This window comes from Diceros bicornis, chromosome 25 (assembly GCF_020826845.1).
Source record: "Diceros bicornis minor isolate mBicDic1 chromosome 25, mDicBic1.mat.cur, whole genome shotgun sequence".
In the NCBI taxonomy this organism is placed as follows: Eukaryota; Metazoa; Chordata; class Mammalia; order Perissodactyla; family Rhinocerotidae; genus Diceros; species Diceros bicornis.
The window spans coordinates 5,488,346-5,510,434 of record NC_080764.1 but is presented as its reverse complement, the minus strand read 5'-3'; the positions used below and the strand labels follow the sequence as shown (position 1 = coordinate 5,510,434).

At 54.4% G+C, this 22,089-nt stretch overlaps 1 protein-coding gene across 2 annotated transcripts in view; it reads right to left on the bottom strand.

Annotated features, from left to right (window-relative positions):
- Positions 1-6,420: 6,420 nt before the first annotated feature.
- Positions 6,421-22,089, bottom strand: part of PHF21B (PHD finger protein 21B) — a 109,053-nt gene continuing 93,384 nt past the window's right edge. For both annotated transcript variants that reach the window (XM_058568157.1, XM_058568158.1), the window contains 8 exons: positions 18,921-18,972; positions 17,248-17,324; positions 15,554-15,608; positions 13,647-13,669; positions 12,429-12,587; positions 10,507-10,582; positions 10,083-10,186; positions 6,421-8,660 (listed from right to left, as the gene is read on the bottom strand). In XM_058568157.1, the coding sequence (XP_058424140.1) occupies positions 8,442-8,660; positions 10,083-10,186; positions 10,507-10,582; positions 12,429-12,587; positions 13,647-13,669; positions 15,554-15,608; positions 17,248-17,324; positions 18,921-18,972 (765 nt within the window). In that variant the 3' untranslated portion in view covers positions 6,421-8,441. The remainder of the gene's footprint in view (positions 8,661-10,082; positions 10,187-10,506; positions 10,583-12,428; positions 12,588-13,646; positions 13,670-15,553; positions 15,609-17,247; positions 17,325-18,920; positions 18,973-22,089) is intronic.

Sequence of the window (22,089 nt, the reverse complement as noted above, 5' to 3'; positions counted from 1 at the left end):
ATAAACAATTTTATGCCAAAAATTCATTGTAGATGAAAGGACAAATTCCTTGAATAATTCAAATTAATTGAAACTGACACAAAGTGAAATATAATATCTGAATAGCCCTGTATATTAAGTACATTAAAATTAAAAAAAAAAAAAAAACTTCCCCCAAATAAAACTCCTCACCCGGATAGCTTCACTGGTGAATTCTAAAAACCATAAAGATGCCCTTTAAAAAAATGGAGAACACTTTCCAACTTGCTTAATACCATAATCTGACAAAGACATTGCAAAGAAAAATATCTATAGATCAATATCCCTCATTAAACCTAAATACAAAAATACTTAGCAAGTATTAGCAAGTCAAATAAAGGCATATAAAAAGGGTACTACACAATGACCAAGTAGAGTTTATCCCAGGAATTCAAGGTTGGCTTAACGTTTGGAAATATAACTCACTGTATTTACAGAATAAAGAAGAAAACCCACATTGTTTTTAAATAGATGTAGTATAAGCATTTGACAAAATTTAATAAAAATTCATGATTTTTTAAAAATCTAAGCAAACTAAAATAGAAGAGAACTTCCTCTATCTACTAAATAACATACTAAATGGTCAAATTATTGAAACTTCCTCCCTAAAATCAGACACAAGACAATGCTTAGTCTCACCATTTCCATTCAAATTACATTGAAGGTGCTGGCCATTGCAATAAGGCAAGAAAAATAATAGGCACAAAGATTGGAAATAGAGAAGTAAAACTGTCTCCATTTGCAGATGACATAATTGTTTATGTAGAAAGCCACAGTGATCTACAAAACAGCTACTATAGATAATAAGTGGATTTAGCAAGTTTTCAGGATATAAGGTGTATCAGATCAGGGTTCAACCAGGAAACAGAAACCACACAGTAATTTGAAAAGGAAAAGCGTGGTGTAAACAGTCATAAGTACGACAGGGCAATAACTATGAAGGTATAAAGTGGTGTCTAAAGAACACCCTAGGGCTTCATGAGAGTACCTAAGGAAGGAACAATTTGGGAGGAGAACTCCCCTCCCCAAGGCTGGGATTCAGACTCCTTTGGAGACAGTATGGTTGCAGCCCTCTGGATGGTGAAGTTTGTTGGGTTGCCCGGGCAGAGCTGGTCCACAGCCACTGGCCGTGCAGGAAACACCCCTGTGGGTTGCAGGTAAGCTGAGGCTGGTGGGTGGGCATACAGAGGGAATTGGGGCTTTAAATAATGAATTAAGTTTTAAAAAATAAGAGAAGGCCCCCAGGTGCTCCAGGCTCACATGGACCTTGAGTGCTGGATGCTTCTTTCCTGATGGTGCCAGTGAAATTCCTGGGGAGCTCTCACTGCATGGCTAGGGTCGTGCGGCCTGTCCTTGAACAAATCAACATAGCTGGGGTTGGCCCAGCAATCTGAGTTTCAACCAGCCCCCCAGGGGATTGATGCTCACTCAAGCTTGAGAATCACTCCTCTAGAACGACATTCAAGGCATGCCTTATGTCCAAGTTTTGGATAATTTTGCTTGATCCTCCCAAAAAGTTGGTCTAAATGTATTTCATAGTATTTGTCCAGATTCATTTACGTTGGTGCAGGAAGAGGTGTTAATTAGCACGTGTAAGCCTCCTTGTGAAATTGTTGGAATTTAGAGCCATACACTTTTGGTCAACTGCCAAGCCCAGAGAATTATCTTCTGTCTGGAAATTTTGTAAGGAATGTAGGCTTGTGTTTTCAAACCCAGCAACTTTGGCTAATGCTGAACACAAGCTTGCTTTGGAACCGCACTCTCGATTTCTCTATCATCTGCATGCATGTGCCCACCTGTGTGTGTGTGCACACACTCACAGACACACACACAGCAGTGTCCTGGTAAATGTTTAACCACGGGCTCTCTAGGAATATACAGCCCTGATCTGTAGAGTTCGCCAATTTCTGTGTAAATGCTCCCACCATGGCCAATTTCAAGCTACCAACATGACATCACTGAATGTGGATTTGGAAAGAGATGCACAGTGACTCTCCAGGGCTGGGGCGAGCTGGTGCTGGCACCCATGCCACACCTCCAGAGGCGGCCCGTTCCTGGCTGGGCCTCCCCTCCAGTTCCAGGCACTGCCCCTGCCTCGCCAGAGCCTCACCAGTGGAGGCCGTGGGACAGCTCCTCTTGCTGGCTTAACCCCCGGTGTGAGAGTGATACCAAACCAAGTGGGCTCGCCTCCTGGTGAGTTAAATAAGACTTGACACCAGTGGAAGTTGTCTCACAAAGTGTATTTGCAGCACATAGGAGGCCATGAGGAATCATTTCCAAAGTCATGGCATCCCCAAACAGAGGGAAGCAGAAACTTTTATTTGGTTGGGGAATGAATATTCAAAAGGGAGAGGCGGGTATTGGCTTGCGCAGGCTCAGCTGGAGAACATGCTTCCACATAATGAGGCCTAAGCTCCCCGTGGAGAGATCTTTGCATTAACAATAAGGCAAAGGTCATGGGCGTAGCTCTTATGGTGAGGCTTGGTCAGTTTCAGGATGGCTGGTGGTTACATCTTGTTAACACACAAAAGGAAAAGAAACAACTTGGAAAAACAGTTAATTGCTTCCAAACCCACCTTTGAGTTTCTTGAGGCACCTAGTTGGTGACAGGAGGAGGCTGGGAACAGAAGCCTCTCTGGAGCCCGCCTTCCTCCGCCTGATTTTCTTACACTGCAGGGAACGGCCTGCTGCTACTGGAACAAGTTGCTCTCTGTCACCTGACATAGAAATGGGACCTGTCCCGAGCTGTACTGCCCTGCAGGTGGGTGGGAGTCCCTCTGTTCCCTTTGGAGATGAGGGGTCCTTGGGGGTGGGTGCTGGGGCCTTGCCATATGGAAGGTGGTCAGCACCCAGTGCTCTGTGGCCTGGTGTGGGATCCTCCCAGGGGTCCTGTACGGGGGAGGGACCCCTTCCTACCAAGCAGGCCAGGGGTGGGGGTGAGCGGCAGCTGCCTGAGTCAGGGCAGGGTGATGACAGGAGGGTCTCCCAGCTACCTGCTCGGACTTCTCCAGGCGATGCCCTGGGGAGCCCCAGGCCACCTTCAGAAATGCTGCTGAGGGGATGGAAGGATGTTGGGTGGGGACTAGAAACCAGCCAGCAACATGACCCAGAAGCTGCAGGCACCGTCTCGGGATTCTGAGTGATGGGACTGGGGGCCAAGCAGAGTTCCGTTGAAGAAGCACCTTGCCCCCAGCGTGCGGGACGCGCAGTCTGGGCTGGGGGGAGGGGCAGCATGGGGTCAGTAGTGCTTAGCTCGCCTGTGCTCCCTTACCTGTCCCCTCCTACCTGCGCAGTCACCCAGGGGCCGGGTTGCCATCTGCAGCCCCAGACAGGTGAGGTGGCCGAGTCAGGTGGCTTGGTGGGGTGGCCTCCAGCTGTCCACACGTGCCCCATGAGGTGACCAGTGTCCAGCGGGCAGAGTAGCAGAGTAGCCAGGAGTGCAGGCATGGGGCCACAGCCCAGGTTGAAGTCACCTGCTGGCTGTGTGACCTGGGTGTGTCACTTTAGGTCCCTGTGCTTCAGTCCCCTCTGAGGGGCTGTGACATGCCAGAGCAGGTCCGAGGAAGGAGCCATGTGGGGTGGGCATGGAGCAGGTCATCAGGGACTCAGTTAGTCAGCAGGATGACACCGTGGACTCTCCACCCTGTGGGCTGCGTGGGGTTACATGAGGCACGTGTGGCATCTCTGGGCAGTCCCAGGGAGCAGAAGCCATGGGGAAGCAGATTTCAGACAACCTAAGGAAAAGGTGTCTGCTGTGGGTTGAATTGTGTCCCCCCCAAAAGATGCTGAAGTCCTGACCCCCAGTATTGTGAATGTGACCTTATTTGGAAATAGGATGACTAAGTTTAAATGAGATCATTAGGGTGGTCCCTAATCCAATATGACTGTGTCCTTATGAAAAGGGGAAATTCGGACACAGGCACGCACACCAGGGGAAGGCTACGTGGAGACAGAGGCCAAGATCAAGGTGATGTCTCTACGGGGCAGGGAATACCAAAGATCGCCAGCAAACCACGCACAGAGGGAAAACGAGAAGACGCGGGGAAGAGACGACTGTGTACAAGGAATGCCCAAGGTTACCGGAAGCTTGGAGGGGGCCTGGGACAGATTCTGTCTCACAGCCTCAGAAGGAACCAGTCCTGCTGACACCTTCATCTCCGACTTCCAGCCTCCAGAACTGAGAGCGAATACATCTCTGTGGTTTAAGCCCCATGGTCTGTGATACTTGGTTACGGCAGCCCCCGGAAACTGAGACAGCATCCCAGTGGGCAGAGACTTCCGGGAAGTTGTGAATCCCCATTACCATCGTCTGTAAGCAGAGGCCCCCTCAGGATGGCCATCATGATGGCCTGTCCTGGAGGGCCTTCCAACCCTGAACTTGGCCTGGGAGGCCCCGTGGAGCTACGATGGGCCCTGCTCTCCAGGGGCTGGGTCAGAGGGAGCTGGGGAAAAGAAGGTGCTAGAGGGGCTTCTGTCCCAACCCAAGGGCTGTCCTGGAGCACAGGCGCAGGGTCACCTGGGCACTGGTGGGGCGCACGAAGCTGCAGGAGGCAGATGCCCACACACCTTGTGACCCCCTTTCTAATGGCAGGGCCGGCCCGTGGAGGGGCTTCCCAGGAAGGGGGGAGGGAATTCCCGTCACTGGGGAGGAGGATGGGGTGGCGAGGGGTCTGCCTTTGGGGGGAATTCTCACCCCGGTCAGGGAGCTGCAGGAGGCTCGCGCTGTCCCCCGGGCCCCTCCTCTCTTGGTGGGAGTGAGGTGGGCTGTGCGGGGTCCCCTGCGGGACTTGAGGACCAGGATGCGGTGGAGTCCAGGCTCACCCACCGCACGACTGCAGGGTCGTGCCGAGTGGGCCCTGAGGGGGAGGGCCCTGAACCAGGCAGGGGGCAGCCCCGAGGCCTGGCAGCTCTGTCTCTGGAAGGGCGCCTTCATCTAGTCCCTGAATATTCATTGAGCACCTCCTCACTGAGCTCTAGACTCTGGGATCTGGTGAGTAAAACTGACCAACCTACCTGCCTGCAAGGAAGAAGAGGAAATGCTAGGTTTTAGTGAGGGTGGCCGGGGACAGCTGCACTGAGAGGGGACTGTGGTGAAGTCCCCAGGCAGGTGGGGGAGCCAGTCAGGGAGAGAGTTGGGGAAGAGCATGCTGGGTGAGGCCACAGCACGTGCAAAGGCCCTGGGGTGGTGGCATGCCTAGTGGATTCCAGGCAAAGCAAGGCGGCCATGTGGCTGGAACAGAGCAATGAAAGTGGAAAGGAGTAGGATAAGAGGCAGAAGGAGCTGGAAGGATGCAGTGCCTGGGGCCTTGGAGGACCTGAGTTTTGCCAAGCCAGATGGAGTGACAGAGAAGTTCTAACAGAGGTGTTATCAGGCTGGTGCTGTGGGATGGGGGAGGGGACCGTGTTCAGGGGGCGGCCGCAGTAATCCAGGTGAGAGGATGGGCTGAGACCAGGCGATGTTGGTGTGGGTGGGGAGACACAGCCACATCCTGCTTATGTTCTGAGGGCGTAGCTGATAGCTTTGCCGATGACCAGGTGTGGAGGGTAAGGGAAGTCGAGGGTGACTCCCGGGCGCTGGCCCACGTACTAGGGAGGCTGAATTCCCGAGATGGGGAAGGTGCGGGACGGGTTGGTCTGCTGGAGACTAAGCTGAGTTTGAGACGCCTGCTAACATCCGGGGGGCTGGCTGTGGGCAGCTGGGCGTCTGCAGCAGGAGTCCATGGCGGGGGTCCAGGCTGGGGGTAAAAGTCGGGGAGCCACCAGCACAGAGACAGAAGGCCAGGAGGCTGGAGGGGCCAGCCACGGAATTCAGGAGAGGAGGGGTCGGAGCACAGACCCGGGCCCTCCGCATTCAGTGATTGGGCAGAAGAGAGAAGCTAGAGCGGTCAAGCTATGTGACCCCGGGCCCACTGTGACACAGGACGGTACTGTAGCCGACCCCCGCTGGGCGGGCGCACCTCTCAGTCCCCGGGGCCCCGGTGGGCAGTCACTTTGTATTTGACCCCACCCTCTGGCCACAACAGATTGTCTAGGGGTGGTCTCCTCACCCCGCTGGGCCGACCAGAGGCCTCTGTACAACGGCAGGAGCCAGGACGCGGGGGCCGGCCTCCCAGTTTGGCTGCTCCCTTGCAAGGGCGTGGACTAAGCCCCAGGGTGGTTGTGGGGCATGTGTGCCACCCTGCCCGGGAGGCAGAAAAAGCAAGAGATGGCGAGGCCATGAGAAGGAGAAGGGACCCCGGAGCCGTGGGGACCCACCCTTGGGCTCTGCATGGCCCTGGCCGGGTGGGTTTCTGTTACTTGCGACCACCAATCCTGGCCCTAACAGGTGCACCTGCCACCTGCCGGGGGAGAGGGATGAGCATGTGGAGGGTGCCGTAAGCTCTCTCCTTCCTCCCTCCCTCAGGGTGGGGTGGGGGCAGGACCCCGATTTCCAGCCTCTCCAATTCCCACCTCCTGGCCCCTTGTGCCCCCAGGGCCTCTCTGCCGAAGACAAGGAAACAAAATCCATGGGGCTTTGAAATCCTCAATCGAGTTTAATGCGTCGTACAGAAGGAAACTACATTGGCATATTTAAGACAAACACTTTTTCTCTATCCTCACTATCCACTGGACGGTCCTCCTTGGTCCAAAAAACTAAGTCTCAAGACACGTCGGCAGCTACCCCTCCTGGGTCCAAGCTTTCATAACCTCCCATTACATTTTTAAAAAATTTAATTCAATCCATCCAAGAAGAAACACAAACCAACAGAAAGGGGACCTGAAGACATTTACATCGCCACCACGCGGTGATGCATAATTGGCATCTCGAGTGACCAATATATATGACGTGTGTCTCCCAGTTCACTTTGTTCATCAATAGAAGAATATAAAAATCTTGTTCAACCCAGTGTTAAGTGTATTAAAATAGATCTGTATCGTACAGCACAGTTTCTCCCGGAATCGTGAAAAATGACAGGAGGGACCGTGGCAGTCTGTGGGATTCTGGCCAGCCTCCTTGCTCTGCACCTGTCTGCGTGCGTGTGTACGTGCGTGTCTGGGGCCGCATGCACACACGCACACGTGTAGTCAACGCAATTCGGCACCATGTGATATGCTGGGGGTGGGAGCCCTGTGGCTCCCAGATACTCATCCAGTTGTGCTAAGTCCCTCGGGACCGGAGGAGCTGGTGGGTGTGAGGCGCAGACACAGCCCACCCCGGGACGCAGGAGCCCTTTTAAGACAGTGTGCACCCTCAGCTCTCACTAACTCAGGGAGACAGCAAGAGGAGGGACTCGCGAGTCTCCGAAGGCCAAACCATCCTGAGGTCACTGCCCTCTCTTCCTCCCCAACCCTCACCCCACTTCTTAAAAAACCCTCTGGATTGCTCCAGTTTGGCAGCCCCCCCAGGCGGGGTTTCCCGTGCGTCCCTTGCAGCAGAGACAACTGTCAGCAGAAGAAGTCAGCGAGTGTCCCCCTCTTCACATTAAGTATCTTACAATAAAAACGCCATACAAAAATGGGAAGTTATTATTTGGCATAGTGTCTGAACTGGCAAGAAAAGAGGCATGGAACACTTTGCTGGCTCTTCGAAAGGAGAAAAGAAAAGGCTTCATTCTTAAGTTGAAGGATTCAACCCAAAAAAGAAAACCTGCCAAATGCCTCCCCTGCTTGGCTGCAGCTCCGTCTTGCCCAAAAACTCCATGAGAAAAATACATTGAGAGCAAAATGAGTCCAAAAGGCCGCGGAAGGAAGGAGGCGCCGGCGAGGGTGCTCTGGAGACGTCGGGGCAGGCGGAGGCCTGGGGCAGGCAAACGCTGCAGCGTGCCCTCGGGCACGCACGTCCTTCGAGTTTCAAGTTAAACAGCTGCGATTCTTGATGCTAATACTGACAGATGGGCCCAGGCATTCTGGAAGGCGCCGGGGCGGCCCAGGCCCGGGGGTGGCCCTCCTGAAGGAGGAGCCAGGAGTCCTACCTAGATTTACTACCCACGTCTGTCCCCCTACCTCTACTATTCAGCTATGTCTGTGTCCTCAGCTCCCGCCCGCTGGACACCCGAGAGGCGTCGCCCTCGGCGCGGGGCGTGGGCCACGCAGTATTCTGGCCCCTCCACACGCTCTGCCTTTCCCCCTCCCGTGGGGCAGCACGAGGCCGTGCAGACAGCTGTGCCCAGAAGCCGGAGGCCTGGGCAGTCCCACCACAGCCGGGGCCGACTGTGCACCCCACCTGGCCTCCGGGGGTCCCGACTAAAGGCTCCACTCCCACCAGGGTCCGGCTCTAGGACCCTCACCCAGCTCCTTCTCCCTTCTTTCCTCTGTCTCCCTCGATCTGGTTTTATTTTTGTCTGAAATTCATAGTGTTTATGAATTAAGGCTGAGAGAACCCTCAGGTCTTGTGAGCAGGGTCCCAGTAACTTCCCGTGGGTGTGAAGACGGGTCCCTCGGGGTCAGTTGTGCCCCTGGGGGTGCTGGAGGGCAGAGTGCATGGCGGCTGCTGAGGGCTTGGTCCAGGGCCCAGCCAGCAGCGGGGCGGGGCTGGTGGTCGTCCTGGCGACCTGGAGCATCTGCTCACCCTGGATCAGTCTCAGGAGGGCCCGCAGGCGGTCCAAGGACGACTGGGTGCCCCTCTGCCGGGCCAGCAGGCTTGTCTTAAGCTCCAGGCATTTCTGTTAGGGGAAGAGGGGGTCAGAGAGAAGGGTCTCAGAATCCAACTGTGCAGGCCTCCTGGGGGACACCCCCTCGGCCCTCTCTCCCGAAGCCCCTCCCTTCCACTGCAGAGGCTCAAAAGAAACAGGTAGGCGGTCTCACAAAAGCCAGCAGGCAGCGAAAAAAGGAATTAAATGGCAGCCAGATGCACAGGAGAAGTTTGTTTTAGAAATGATGTGCTTGTGCAAGAGTGTGGGAACACGCTCCTTCAGGGTTGTGACATGACCTAGTGACCACATCTCTCCTGCTGGGGGAAGCGCAGAGCCAGTTGTGGCTCAACTGCAGCAGCTGTGGGAGACCTTCGGATTGCCAGTCGTCCTCCACTCTTCCCCTTGCCTGCTGTCTTCTCGGCTTTTTCCAGCCTTTGTATATATCATGGCAATAGGGTAAAGCGGTCAGGGCTGGTGCCTCGAGTTAGAGTTTAAGTATTTGCTGCTCCGGCAAATGTCTTCAACTTCCTGAAACTGTATCCAAAACTCTAAGATGGGAATAACCACAGGGCCTCTTCACTGGGTTATTGAGAGAATTAAATGAGATACTGCATTTACAGAGTTTTACTAGGGTCTGGCACTGCTGTTACCATCATTATCACCATCACCACCATCATTGTGATCATCACCACCATCAATACACCATCCACACCATCACCACCATCACCACCACCCCTATCACCACCATCATCATCATCATCATCTCCATCATCACCACCACCACTATCATCATCATCACCATCATCACCACCATCACCACCACCACCATCACCCCTATCACCACCATCAACACTATCACCATCACTACCAACACTATCACCACCATCAACACCATCATCATCATCATCACCACCACCACCACCACACCACCATCACCATTATCATCACCACCACCATCACCACCATCATCATCACCATCAACACCATAACCACCACCACCATCACCACCACCATCGTCTCCACCATCACTATCATCACTATCGCCATGATCATCACCACCATCACCATCGCTATCATTACCATCACCATCATGACGACCACCATCATTATCATCACCACCAACACCACCACAATCATCACCATCACCACCACCATTGTCTTTGCTTATCACCACCCTACAGAGGAGAAATCATTATGTTCACTTTACATCAGAGGAAACGGAGGTTCAGAGACCGTCAGGGCCTTGCCAAAGTTGCAGAGACGGGAAGGAGCAGAGCCGGGTGCTGAACTGCTTGATAACTACTTGTCAGACGAGTCACAGAGCTGCCTTCTCCACCTACCCCCTCACTGAGTGTTGCTGGCACGCCCGTCCCCTTCTGGGGCCCCAGTGACAGAGAGCGAAGCTTTGGACCCACACCTTGTGGTTCTGAGGGCGGCCCCCACCCCACGCACCTCCACCGCTGAGGCCAGGCGCCGGTCCCGCTCCTCCAGCTGCTGGTGCTCGCCCTGCAGCTCGCTGCCTCTCTGCAGCAGCCTCTGCTTCTCCTCTTCCTTGACTGGGGGAGAGAAGGCGGAGCCCCCAGGAGGGCAGGTAAGCAGAGGCTGGGCCACGGGTGAGCAGACGGGGCAGCGAGAACGCCAGGTCTACGTCTACAGGCCGTCCTGGCCGCATCTTCCCGCAGGAGAGTGGCCCCGGCTGGACGCGGAGGGGCTGCAAATGCCGTCCCCCGCCAGTAACTGCCCTGCACACCGGACCAGTCCCAGGGCCCCTCTCTTCAGCACGCACACTGACGGGCCCTGTGTGAGTCCAGAGGCCTGGGGGCGGGGCTGGAGAGAGCAGGGCGGTGCCCTTTCCCCCTCCCCAAGGACGTCTTACCTGTCTTGTGGGTGACGTAGGAGTGCACGATGGCCAGCATGCCAGTCCAGGGCACACCTTCATCTTTCTTTAAGGCCTGGAGGGCGGATGGGGAAATGAGCAAGCGGACAGGCCGGGACCCGCCACGCCCCGGCTGTGTCATCCTGGGGAGGCAGGCCTCTCAGTGCAGGTGCCTCAGCCGTGACCAGGGCCTGGGCCACACCCAGGCTCACAGCAGCTGCTCTAAGGACAGCAGCTCCATGAGGGCAGGAGCCTGCTTGTCGCCAGGGCCCCTAACAGTGCCTGGCAGGGAGCAGGCTCAAACTCTTCCTGAATGAATGAATAAATGAACGATCATGTGTCTTCTTCCCAGGTCCTGGGGACCTGAAAGCAGCCCCAGACAAAACAGGGACAAACTGGGGCCCCAGTGAGGCCCCACCATCACGCCAAAGCGGGGAACAGAATCGTGTCCCTCTCTGCATCCCCTCAAAGAGCTGTGACCCCGGGCGGTCACAGTGCAGGGGCTGGTGGCCCCCAGAAGGACAGCCCCGCAGCAGCACACAGCCCACCATACCCACCCTCTCCCTAGAGCCCCACACAACCCGGATGACAGGAACTCACGAGAGCTCGTGCTTTTGCAATAAAGAAGACTCTCCTATGATTTTACAAGCCACACACTCTATAGAAAAGCACAATTTAAAAAAACCATTGCTGCTTCCCACCTCCAGCACACACACAATATAGCACTTGGAAGAACCTTCTCCCAGGTTTTTCAGTCTGCACAGTTTTTCTCAGAGACCTGATGACGAAATCATACAGCAGCTATAAAACCTATTTTTTATTTTATTTTTTAAACTTAATTCCACATAGTGAACAAGTCCCAAAGAATTGCAAAATCCTTGTAAAAAACTGTTTTCAATGACCACATAGTATCTCAATAAGTGTAAGCACTGGAATTTATTTCACCATCTCCTATTACTAGAAAGTTAGGTTCCTTCTATTTTTCCCTTTTATAAATAAAGGGGAAGGCCTTTCTTTGTGCACAGAATTTTATCTGTATTTGGATTATTTCCTTAGACTATATTCCCCAAAGCAAGATTCTGGGTTTAAGAGGTATCCCATTTTTAAGGTCTGATAAAATACTGCAGTGTCTAAGAGTGCCTGCCCCACCACATCATCGCCAGAAGGGAGTGTTATCGTTTTTGTTAATTTGGTAGATTTTCATTTGTGTGTCATTGTCCATGAGACCCAACATGAACTGGCGCTATTTTTTTTTAAATTTTTTTGGTGAGGAAGATCAGCCCTGAGCTAACATCTGTTGCCAATCCTCCTCTTTTTGCTGAGGAAGACTGGCCCTGGGCTAACATCCGTGCCCATCTTCCTCCACTTTATATGTGGGACGCCGCCACAGCATGGCTTGATAAGCAGTGCGTACGTCCGTGCCCGGTCCTGTGCGTAAGTCTGAACCTGCGAACTCCGGGCCGCCAAAGCAGAGAGCGCGACCTTAACCATTATGCCACCAGGCCGGCCCCTCAACTGGCACTATTTTTGCAGTTTGCGTTGCTAGTCCAGTTCCGCCCGGGAGGGGACTGGAGTCAGAGGTGGAGTCACTAAGTTGGACACTGTAGAGGGACACCTGCTCAGTCGACACCAGTGGTCCTCAACCAGCAACGTCTGAGACGGTCACGACGGGGGCGCAATTGGCATGTAGTGGGTAAAACCGTGCAGTGCACAGGACAGCCCCCACAGCGCATTATCCCGCCCAGGCGTCGACTGTGCTGAAGTGGAGAAAGCCTGTTCTGCACCAGCCCCTTCCCGCCCCCCGACCTCCCTGTCTCTGCAGCCCAGAAGGTTTGAGAAGCCTTGGACGTGTCGGGGGAGGGCCCTGCAGTGCACGGAGAGGGTAGGGGAGCGGCACCAGCCCAGGGGACAGCGTCCCGTACCTTCTGCTGGCACTTGGGGCACACCCACACGCCCTTGGGTGTGGTCTTGAGGGGCGGGTCCAGGCAGCTGAGGTGGTAGGCGCCCGGGCAGGTGCCGCAGGGCTGTAGGTTGGCCCCCCGCCTGCAGGTGGCACAGTGCTCATCGTGGGTGATCTCATTCTGAAAGAAAGGGGAGGGCGGGAGGCAAGTCAGCTGGGTGGCAGTGGGGGCCCCAGGCAGCTGCCAGCCCCACCTGTGTGACCCAGCTTCCGCCAGTGTTCCTCAGCAGCTCCGGGAGGGATAAGCCCCAGAGGGCAGCTGCATGGGGACAGGCCTGCAGCCGGGGGGGAGGAGCATCCAGGTCTCCTGCCTCGAAGCCAAGGCCCCTCCAGGACTGTGGGCGCTGTGGGGGAGGGACGCAGGCTCGAGGTGGCTCCCGTCCCCAGGCCCGTGCTGGCTGGGCACAGGGTGGCCGTGGACAAACACGGCCAGGCCCACTGGCACCGAGCTGCGACGCTGCAGGTTACTGCGGCAAACACCATCGTGTAATGGAGTCCATGCCCGTCCCCTGTTAATTCTTAGTCCTTTGACCATGACACAGACACGTGAGGACTGGAAAATTCTTTTACAATTAGATCCGAAACTTAGTAAAGAAAAACAGTGAATAAATTCTGAGGCATGCCCACAAAAGAGGTCATTTCCCAGGCAATGATCTGAGAAGCAGGGATGTAGTGTGTGCGTGGGGGCCTGGGGTCTCACAGGGTCACAGAAATGTGGTCGTTTGGGGCGAGATCCTGGGGATTACCAAGTCCAGCCCCTCATCAGGTGGGCAATAAGGACCAGAGAGGGCCAGCTCCACCCAGGGTCACATAGCGAGGCCAGGCGGAGCCAGGCAGAGCCCAACTGGCATCCGTCATAGGCTGCTTCCCCTCGGGCCTTCGTGGCTCCCAGGATCCCTGCACTCTCAGTGCTGTGCGGGGAGGGCTCCTGCTTGAACCAGTGGGCTGAGTCCTGTATCCATGACCTACTGTGCCGAGCAGGCTGGAAAGAAGACCGGGTGCTGTGCGGAGCTCTCAACACCGAGGACGCCCGCTCAGAGCCTCGGTTTACCCTTTCCTCTGCTCTACTCCAGGGCAGCAGGACACTGGGGCCCCTCCTCCCTTGCCAGGAGCGACCTTACCTAGACTGTATGGAAAGCATGCCCCACCCCCCCAAGTGTGAGGACGAGGGCACACGTACCTGCCGGCAGGGCTCCTCATTGGCTGGCACAGGGAAGAGGGCGGAGAACACGTTAGTGGGCATGGGAGGAGCACCAATCAGGCCTGGGGTCCACAAGGCCCAGCGCGGCCTGGGTTCTCACCCAGGGCACGATGGGAGTATCCAGGCCCCGTGACACCCGGGTTCTCACCCGGGGCACGATGGGAGTATCCAGGCCCCGTGACACCCGGGTTTCTCACCTGGGGCACGAAGGGAGTCAGGGTCCCTGGGTCTGTGACCCTGGTCACGGCCAGGACCCACCATGGGCAGGGTCATCATGGCCCCGAGCTCTCTGAGGAATGTGCCGCAGTGAGCTGTCCCATGGAAGGAAGCATCACTCTAGGGACCCCTCAGAGGGACTTATTTCCAACTCTTTTTTCGGCCATAAACCACTCTCATTCTAGTAAGTGACGCCTAACCAGACATTTTAATGATCACAACAAATGGTTTTCCTTTTAGTTTCTGAGTCAGACCTGTCTGCAAATAATACCACCCAGTGGGAAGAACAGCTCCTCTGTGTACCCAGCACTCGACAGTTTACAAAGTGCTGTCATGTTCACCTCTCGTGTCACTGTCCCAGCGCTGAGGGGCAGGTACTGTTATGGGCCCATTTTACAGATCAGTAAACAAAGGCACAGGGAGGTGACATGACACGCTGAAAGCCACAGAGAGTCCCAAGAAGCGGGCAGTCATTCTGCCCTTAGGACCACAGTCACGAGTCACTTAACAAGGACACGTTCTGAGAAACGCATGGTTAGGTGATTTCGTCATCGTGTGAACATCAAAGAATGTACTCACACAAACCTGGATGGTACAGCCTACACTCACCTAGGCTACGTGGTATGATTTTACGGGACCAGTATCGTATATGCGGTCTGTTGTTGACCAAAACATCGTTATGGGACACGACTGTATTTGTTTTTTTCTGGTTGCAAATAAAAAGAGACTTCCTGGTTGCATTTGAGGATGTGGGTTTCTTGGCTCCCCTGAGGTCCTGCAACGCAAGGCTGGCAGAGGAGGGAGGGGTCCGTGCATCCTCGGATGGAGGCCTTGGGCCAGGTCCCAGCCTGCCAGAGCTGGGGGCCCAGCGCCCTGTCGTGTGGAGGAAGGCGGAGGGCGGTGGGGAAGGTCTGGCCCTGGCTGCACAGTGAGGCAGAGGCAGAGCCGGGCAGAGAACTCAGAGCTCCTGCGTCCAGCCTGGGCTCTCTCACAGCCCAGGGCAAGAACACGAGGGTGTGCGAGGCGAGCCCAGCTGGGAGGGAGCTGCTGCCTGGGAGCAGAGAGAGGCTCTTCCCAGGGCTGTGTGAAGCAGGTGACGCCTGGGCTGGGCCATGGCGCAGAGGCCACCACGCCAGCCACGCCCAGAACATGGAGGTGCTGGCAGAGGGGGGAAGGTGGGAGGCCTCTCCCCACCCATCGCCCACACTCCCACCCAGGTGGGCCCTGTGGTGGGCGGGTCCTGCCACACTGAGCCCACGTGGCCTGGTTCTCTGCTCCGGATCACACCTGGGGTGGGGCAGAGGGGCAGCCCGGAGCCCTGGGCCTGGGCCTCATGTGTGACCTTTGCCCACACTCCTGCTCAGAGCCTCAGTCTCTGCACCTGTCAGATGGGAGCACACGCCCCCGGCCCTCCTCCCCACAGGAGCCGTGAGGACGAAGGAGGCCGTGGCGAGCAGGGCCTGGTGAGCCATGATGTGCCGTCCACTGGAAAGCAGCTACACCGCTGCTGTGGATGGGGCAGGCCGGGTCCTCAGGCCTGCGGCCGCCAGAGGAGGGAGGCTCAGCTGAGCCCAGCCCCTGCCCCGCCAGGAGCAGAGGGCCACCAAAGCCACCTTGGCCCCCAGCCCAGAGCAGCCCCGGGAGGAGAAGCACGGCCTGCGGGCTCTTACCTCTGGCTGTGAGGAACAGGGGGGTACTGAGACAGCCGGGCGCCAGCCGCTTCCTCTGCAGGGACAGAAAAGAAACCAAACCATGGTTGTGCGGAGCCCTCCTCGGTGACCCTGCCCTGCCCAGGACTCACTTGGGACAGGGTCCTACCAGGCTCTGGACTCCGGCTGGACACCCCCGGCCAGAGGCAGAAACAGGGGCAGACAGAGGGGACACAGGGCAGGGGGGAAGGCGGGTCAGTGGGGGTGAAGGTCAGCCAAGGCTCTGCCCTGAGGGAGGCCGCGGGGCCCATCCCTGCTGCCCGTGGGCACATCGGTCTCAGGAAGGACGTGTCAGAGACCCCAAATTGGAACAAATCAGTAACAAAGCTGCCATCTGGGTCTCCATCTGTGTGCCTACTGTATCTTCCTTCTCAGCTGGTTCTGGAGTGAGGCGGGGAAATGAGGGGCATTGTAGACTGGCTCCCTAAACCCCGCTTCTTGGCACGTGGCCCAGGGACCCTGGCAACAAAGAGTGGCCCTTGGTGCCCAAAGCATCATGTGTAGATGGAAGTTTCTGGTACATTCCAGAAGGGTGGCTCTAGCAATGACAGGCCACACTGATTCAGACTCTGGTGGTCCGTGGTGGCTTTGACTGTGGCAGAAGATGGCTCTAGACTTGGATGACTGGCTTTACCCCCGTCTCTTTCCCTGCAGTTGGGCTGTGGAGAGGGACCCATGGCCACTCTTGGGGCTACTTATATGTCTAGGGCTCAAAGGTCACAGGGCTTTGTGTTGGCTCTTGATTTGCTAATCAGGTCATCTCTGGCCCCGGCCACAGACTTCAGAGATGAGGGTATGGCTCTGCCCACGATGAGCACAGCGAAGACAAGAGGGTCCCCAACATACAGAGAATACGCCATTTCACTGGACAGAGGTCGAAAACCAACCAGGGGACATTCTCACAAAAGGGGGACAGTCCTTGAGGTACCCTGTCTCAGGGACAGGGCTTGCTCAGAAAATCTAGGAGGACGTGAACGGAATAAAAACGCACACGTAGGGCATGTCCTCTGAGAAGGAGCAGGGGAGGGAGGGGGGGCTGTGGACCTCACACAGGTGGGCTCTCCCGACAGGGCAGTCATACAGCCAGAGCGACCCCCGCTTGGTGGGAGAGCCCTCCCTCCCAGCCAAGTTCCAGTTCACGAGACCTGGATTCAGGACAACAGGCCCAGATGGACCAACACGCTGGGGAGGTGAGAAGGACATTTTCCTGACCCTCCTCCAGGCTCCGTGGAGCCTCGTGGGCCTCTGGCAGCGACAGCTCGGGTCTGGAATGTGCCAGGCACTGGGCTCTGGGGACATGGCTCCACTTCGGAAAGCTGCCCCAAGCTCTGGACTTCGGGGCCCTAAGGAAACCGCTTCACCTCTAGGGGAAGATTCCAGGGTGTGGCTCCCCACCGCCTGCGACTGGACGGCAGGCGTGACGATCAGGGGGAAGCACCAGGAAGCCCGCTGTGACCTGCACCCCAGCCCCGCTCCCCAGGGCGGCTTACACGGGGAACACACTGACGTTTTCACCTCCCGCATCTGCCTCTCAGTGGTTCTGATCGCAGGGGGCGAAGACAGACATTATTTACTGCCATGCCCCGCACTCCAATCCCAGGAGGGACGGGAGAGGGAGCCTCCCCTCCCCGGGTGCGCGATGGTGGGGCCCTCACCTCCGTCTCCAGGAGGCCGCTGTAGGCGGGGTTGGCTGTGCTTCTTCTCTTCCGCTCCTGGCGCTTGCTCTGGATTTCTGGAAAGGCACAGGTGCGGCGGTTACTGGATCCTCCTGCCCTGGGAACCCCAACTCTCCCTCCACCAGCCCTGGACACCACTGTCCCCTCCTGCCCCGCAGCCTCTCTGTCTGCACAGTGTCCATGCCCCTGAGTGGCCCTGGGGCAGGAATCGCTCACTCTGAGGCAGGACAGGCCTGCTGGCCTCAGGCTAAAGGACCGATGGGCAGGAGGGTGGCAGGCTCCCAGAGTCCAGGTGTCCACCCAGCACAGGGTCCCCCCGTGTGCCACCGCCCAGCCCGGGGCCGTATCTCTTGTGACCTCGGGACAACAGATGTCTGTTGGTCAGACGCTGGCCTGGCTGAGCTGCAGAGTGAGGTCAGGGCTCCTGGGCAGACCAGGCACAGACCTGCGGCTCAAGCAGCCTCCGGCCCTCACGAAGCCTCAAACCTGAACCCTCCCCAGAGGGCCTGGTGTGCTGTGCTTCGTAGCGAGAATGGCCACGCACACGAATTGCGTTTCTCTCTCTCTCTCTCTTCCTTTTGCTCTGACTGCCAGGTGGGACCTGCCACCTGCTGCTGAGAAGCTGTTTGACATTATTTTCTAATCTCTCTCTCTCCAACATGATTTTTCCTTTTAAACCTTTTCAATATTATTCATGTGTTTCCTGTAAGGCACCTTGGACCCTCCGTGGAAGAAGACAAAGTCCAAATAAATAAACATTTAGGAGATCATGGGCGAGGGGGAGAGTTTTCAAAATGAGGGCTATTTATAAAAATCATAGTAACAATCACAAACATATTAGCACAGCACTTTTATCTCAGTCCTCACAACAACCCCGCAAAGTTTGAAGATGCAGTTTTCCTCATGTTGTAGATGAGGAGACTGAGGTTCAGAGTGGGGAAGGAGCTTGCCCAAGGTCACTTGGCTCTAAGCAGCACGACCAGGACTGGAGCACAAGTCTTCTGACATGACTGCGAGGGCCAGCCCCACTGCCCCACGCTGCCTCCACAGCTCCGCAGCGGGAGCACACACAGCTCTCACAGGCAGCCGAGCCCAGCCGATTCCTTACACTCAAGTTCAGACCGGGGCGTTCAAACAATCAGATGGAAAGCTCGGAGAACGCCTTCCAACCCTGCACTGCAGGAGAGGGGGCCACGAGCCGCGGCTGCTCAGATGCACTTTCCCCCCAGAGTCCAGGTCAGTGGAGCTGGGGGTCTGGAGGGGTGGGCCCCGTCCCTGTCCTTCCCCATCCACGTCTGTGTCCCAGGTGCCACCAGAGAGCAAACTGGACCCAGGGAACTGAACTCTGTGCTTAGCTGGGTGCTGGGCTTCCTCTCTGTGCTTGACAACAATCCCAAGAGGAAGGTTCGGTTATTATCCCATTTTACAGATGAAGGAACTGAGGCACGGAAAAGCTAAGCTTGAGGAGTTATTAGATGGCAGAGCTGGGCAGTCTGGCTCCAGCACCCGCCTCTCATCACTGCACTGTGCTGCCCCCAATTTGGAGACAGGGAACCCACGTGGTCCCTCCACTGAAACAAGAAAGTGTCACAAGCCCCCAACCCCGTCCTGTGGGCCAGGCTGGGTCCAGCCTGCCGCTGTGCAGATCTTACCTTCCAAGTGTTCCGTCGTCACCAGGCCCAGCGCCACCATGAAGGCGATTTTCTGAGGGAAGGAAACAGAGAGGTGTTAACACAGCCTTCATTCATTCACTCATTCATTCAACCAGCATTTGCTGAGCACCTACTTATGGGGCTGGCTTATCTATTTTGAATTTATTTAGTTTGTACCTACTGTCCTTTCTCTGTCCCAAGACCCCATCCAGGATCCCACGTTACATCTAGTCATCACGTCTTCTTGGCTCCTCTGGGCTGGGACAGTTTCTCAGACTTCCCTTGATTTTGCTGACCGTGGCGGTGTTGAGGACGATGGGCAGGTGTTCTGTAGGAAGCCCCTCAGCTGGGATGTGTCTGCTGTTTTCTCATGATTAGACCGGGGTTATGGGTTTGGGAGGAAGACCACAGAGGGGAGGTGCCCTTCTTGGCACCTCCCATCAGGGCCCGTGCTGTCAGCATGACTGATCCCTGCGGTGTGGACCTGGGTCATCTGGCTGACGCGTGTTTGTCAGGCATCTCGCTGTAACTTTTCCCTGTCCATTCTGTCCTCACTGGAGGAAGTCGCTGTGCACAGCCCACACTCAAGGGCTGGGGAATTATGCTCCACTGGGACTTTTTCAGCCATGCAGATCCAAAAAATTTGTATGAGTAGAATTTATCAATATTTTATTTTGCAGTGTTTGGATTTTTGAATCTAAGCTAGAGACTCTGAGGTTGTAAAGCAAGTTGCTTACGTTTTATTTTACTGCCTCTAGTTTCAGTTTCCCATTTAAATTTCTGATCCATTTGGAATTTATCCTGCTGTATACGGTGGGAAGTACGGGTTCCTTTTATTCCATACGGCTACTCATTTGTTCCAACACCGTTTATCAAAAACTCCATCTTTCCACTTTTCACTGATTTAAGGAGCCACTTTACTCACATACTCAATTACCACACATCTATTTGGGTTTATTTCTGTGCCTTCTATTCTGTTCCTCCTATTCATGAGCTACTTTTACTCGTCAAGGCTCTACAGGAATCTGCTAGGATCAGAACCCCTTTCCTGTTTCCTGCTCAGAGTTTCCTTGCCTCTTCTTGTTATTTTCTCATGTGAAATTCAGAAACCATCTTAGGTAGTTCTGAGAATGAGGAAATCAGTTGGTAGATTTACTGGGATGATGTTAAAATTATAAATTAACTTAGAGCATAAAGACAACTTCATAATACAGCATTAACTTTTCCTTTCCAAACCATGGTGTGCCTCCCTTCTTTTTTTTTGTCTTCAGGGGTTTTGAACTTTTCCTCAAATTTATTTTTTGAGGTACTGAATATTTTTATTATGTTTATTCCTAGGCACGTCATCTTTTTGTTACTATTGTAAACGGGATTGTCTATAAAGCTCATACAGGTTGCTATGTGTTTCTACGAAGATTATTGAAGATTATTGAACATTATTTACATTAATGTTACACCCCGCTGCCAGGCCGAATTCTCTTGTTGTTGGCAGTAGTTTTTTCCACCAGTTCTCTCGGGTTTTCATCAATTCTCTTGGGTTCTCCACATCACCTCAAACAGTGACTGTTTACTCCTCCTTTCCAATTTTTACTTCTATGCTGTTGCTCAATGTGTCAGCTTTAAATGATGTTCTTTGAGTCACTGACAGACGGAACAATCTGAGAGCTCACTCCACCTCTCCCCTCTTTCCCTCCCTCCTCTCCTCTTGATTTTACTTAGATGAATCTTATATGCATTGCAGCACGTAATACTAAATGCTGTTCCGACATCCTCATCCTGTTTCAGTTTTACTCTGCAGTTAGATGTATGTGATGCCCAGCCCAGCGCTGGTGACAAAGTGGCCCCAATTGCCTCTTGGTCGACTGGAGTCAACCCTCTAGTAGTTTCTCATGAACAGTTCATGGGAGCAACATTTCCTGAGTTCTTGGCAGATTTAATACTTTTTATCTGTAGCCGTTCAACTTGAAGGCCAGCATGGCTGGGTATAAAATCCTCGTCTCTTACTTTCTCTCCTTCAGATCCTGCGGGTGTTGCTCCCTTTATTCCGGAGTTGAATGTGGCTGTGGAAAAGGCCAAAGCCAGCCTAACTGTCTTCCCTCTAAAGTGACGTGGTTGTTTCTGCCTGATGCCTACAGGATCCTTTCATTTCCATTAAAAGTCAGTGACTTCACTGGGTTGTGTTGCAGTGTTGACCATTTCCCCCGGCACATGTGTCGATTTTCCCTGGCACATGGTATGTCCTTTCTATATGTAAATTAGCCTTCTTTTATTTCACTGACCTTTTCTTGAATTATATTTAAAAAATAGTGAAGCATCACCACACCATGAGAAGTGGGGTCTATAAAATTCAGTCCCGTAAGACGTGTGCTCACATTAACGCGAGACTAGTGAAATGACTCAGGTGGCCGCAGAGCTGCCGGAATGGGAATTCTAGGGTCCAGCAGCTTCAGCCAACCCATACGGGGCCAGGCTGCAGTTTGGTGCCACCTGGCTTCAATATCACTTCTGTGCCCTGGGGCTGACTAGACAGCAGCAGGGACTCTAGGAGTTCCCCATTACTGGCACCCATTTCACTGGTCTGATCTGGGAAGACGGGGCTGGGCAAATACTAGGAATGTGGAGACCACGCTCCTGCCTCCAGGTTCCCCACTCAGCCTTCCCCTCCCCTCCTCCCCTCCCTCCACCGAGGATAACTTGAGCCCACACTCATCTGAGGACAGGTAACGGGAGCCAACTGCCTACTGTGTTTTAGCTAAATTCACATTATCGCAGGGGGTTATGGGACAGTCTGACTGTGTTTATTCTGCTCTGTCATCCTGGGACTCTCTTGGACGCCTCCAATTATCCACCTGTTGTATCTCCTTTGCTCGTCTTCTGTAGGAATCACTTTCTAAAAATATTCAAAGACTCATTCTTTCTTTTTTGTTGTGTAGACTGTTCTCAATTCTGCCTCCTTGGTCCCTTGCCGTGTCTTCTGCTGTGTCTACAGTCCCCTGTGCTCATCCAGTTACATATTTACTTCTGTGATGATTTTACTATTCTTTCCTGAATAATTCCAGCCCTCGGTTCATTCTCTCTGGCACTTTGGCCATTTAGCCATCTCTTCCCTAAGTCCTTATGGTTTCTTTCCTTCTTAGTGGTGATTATTTTATTAGGTTTTCTTTTAATC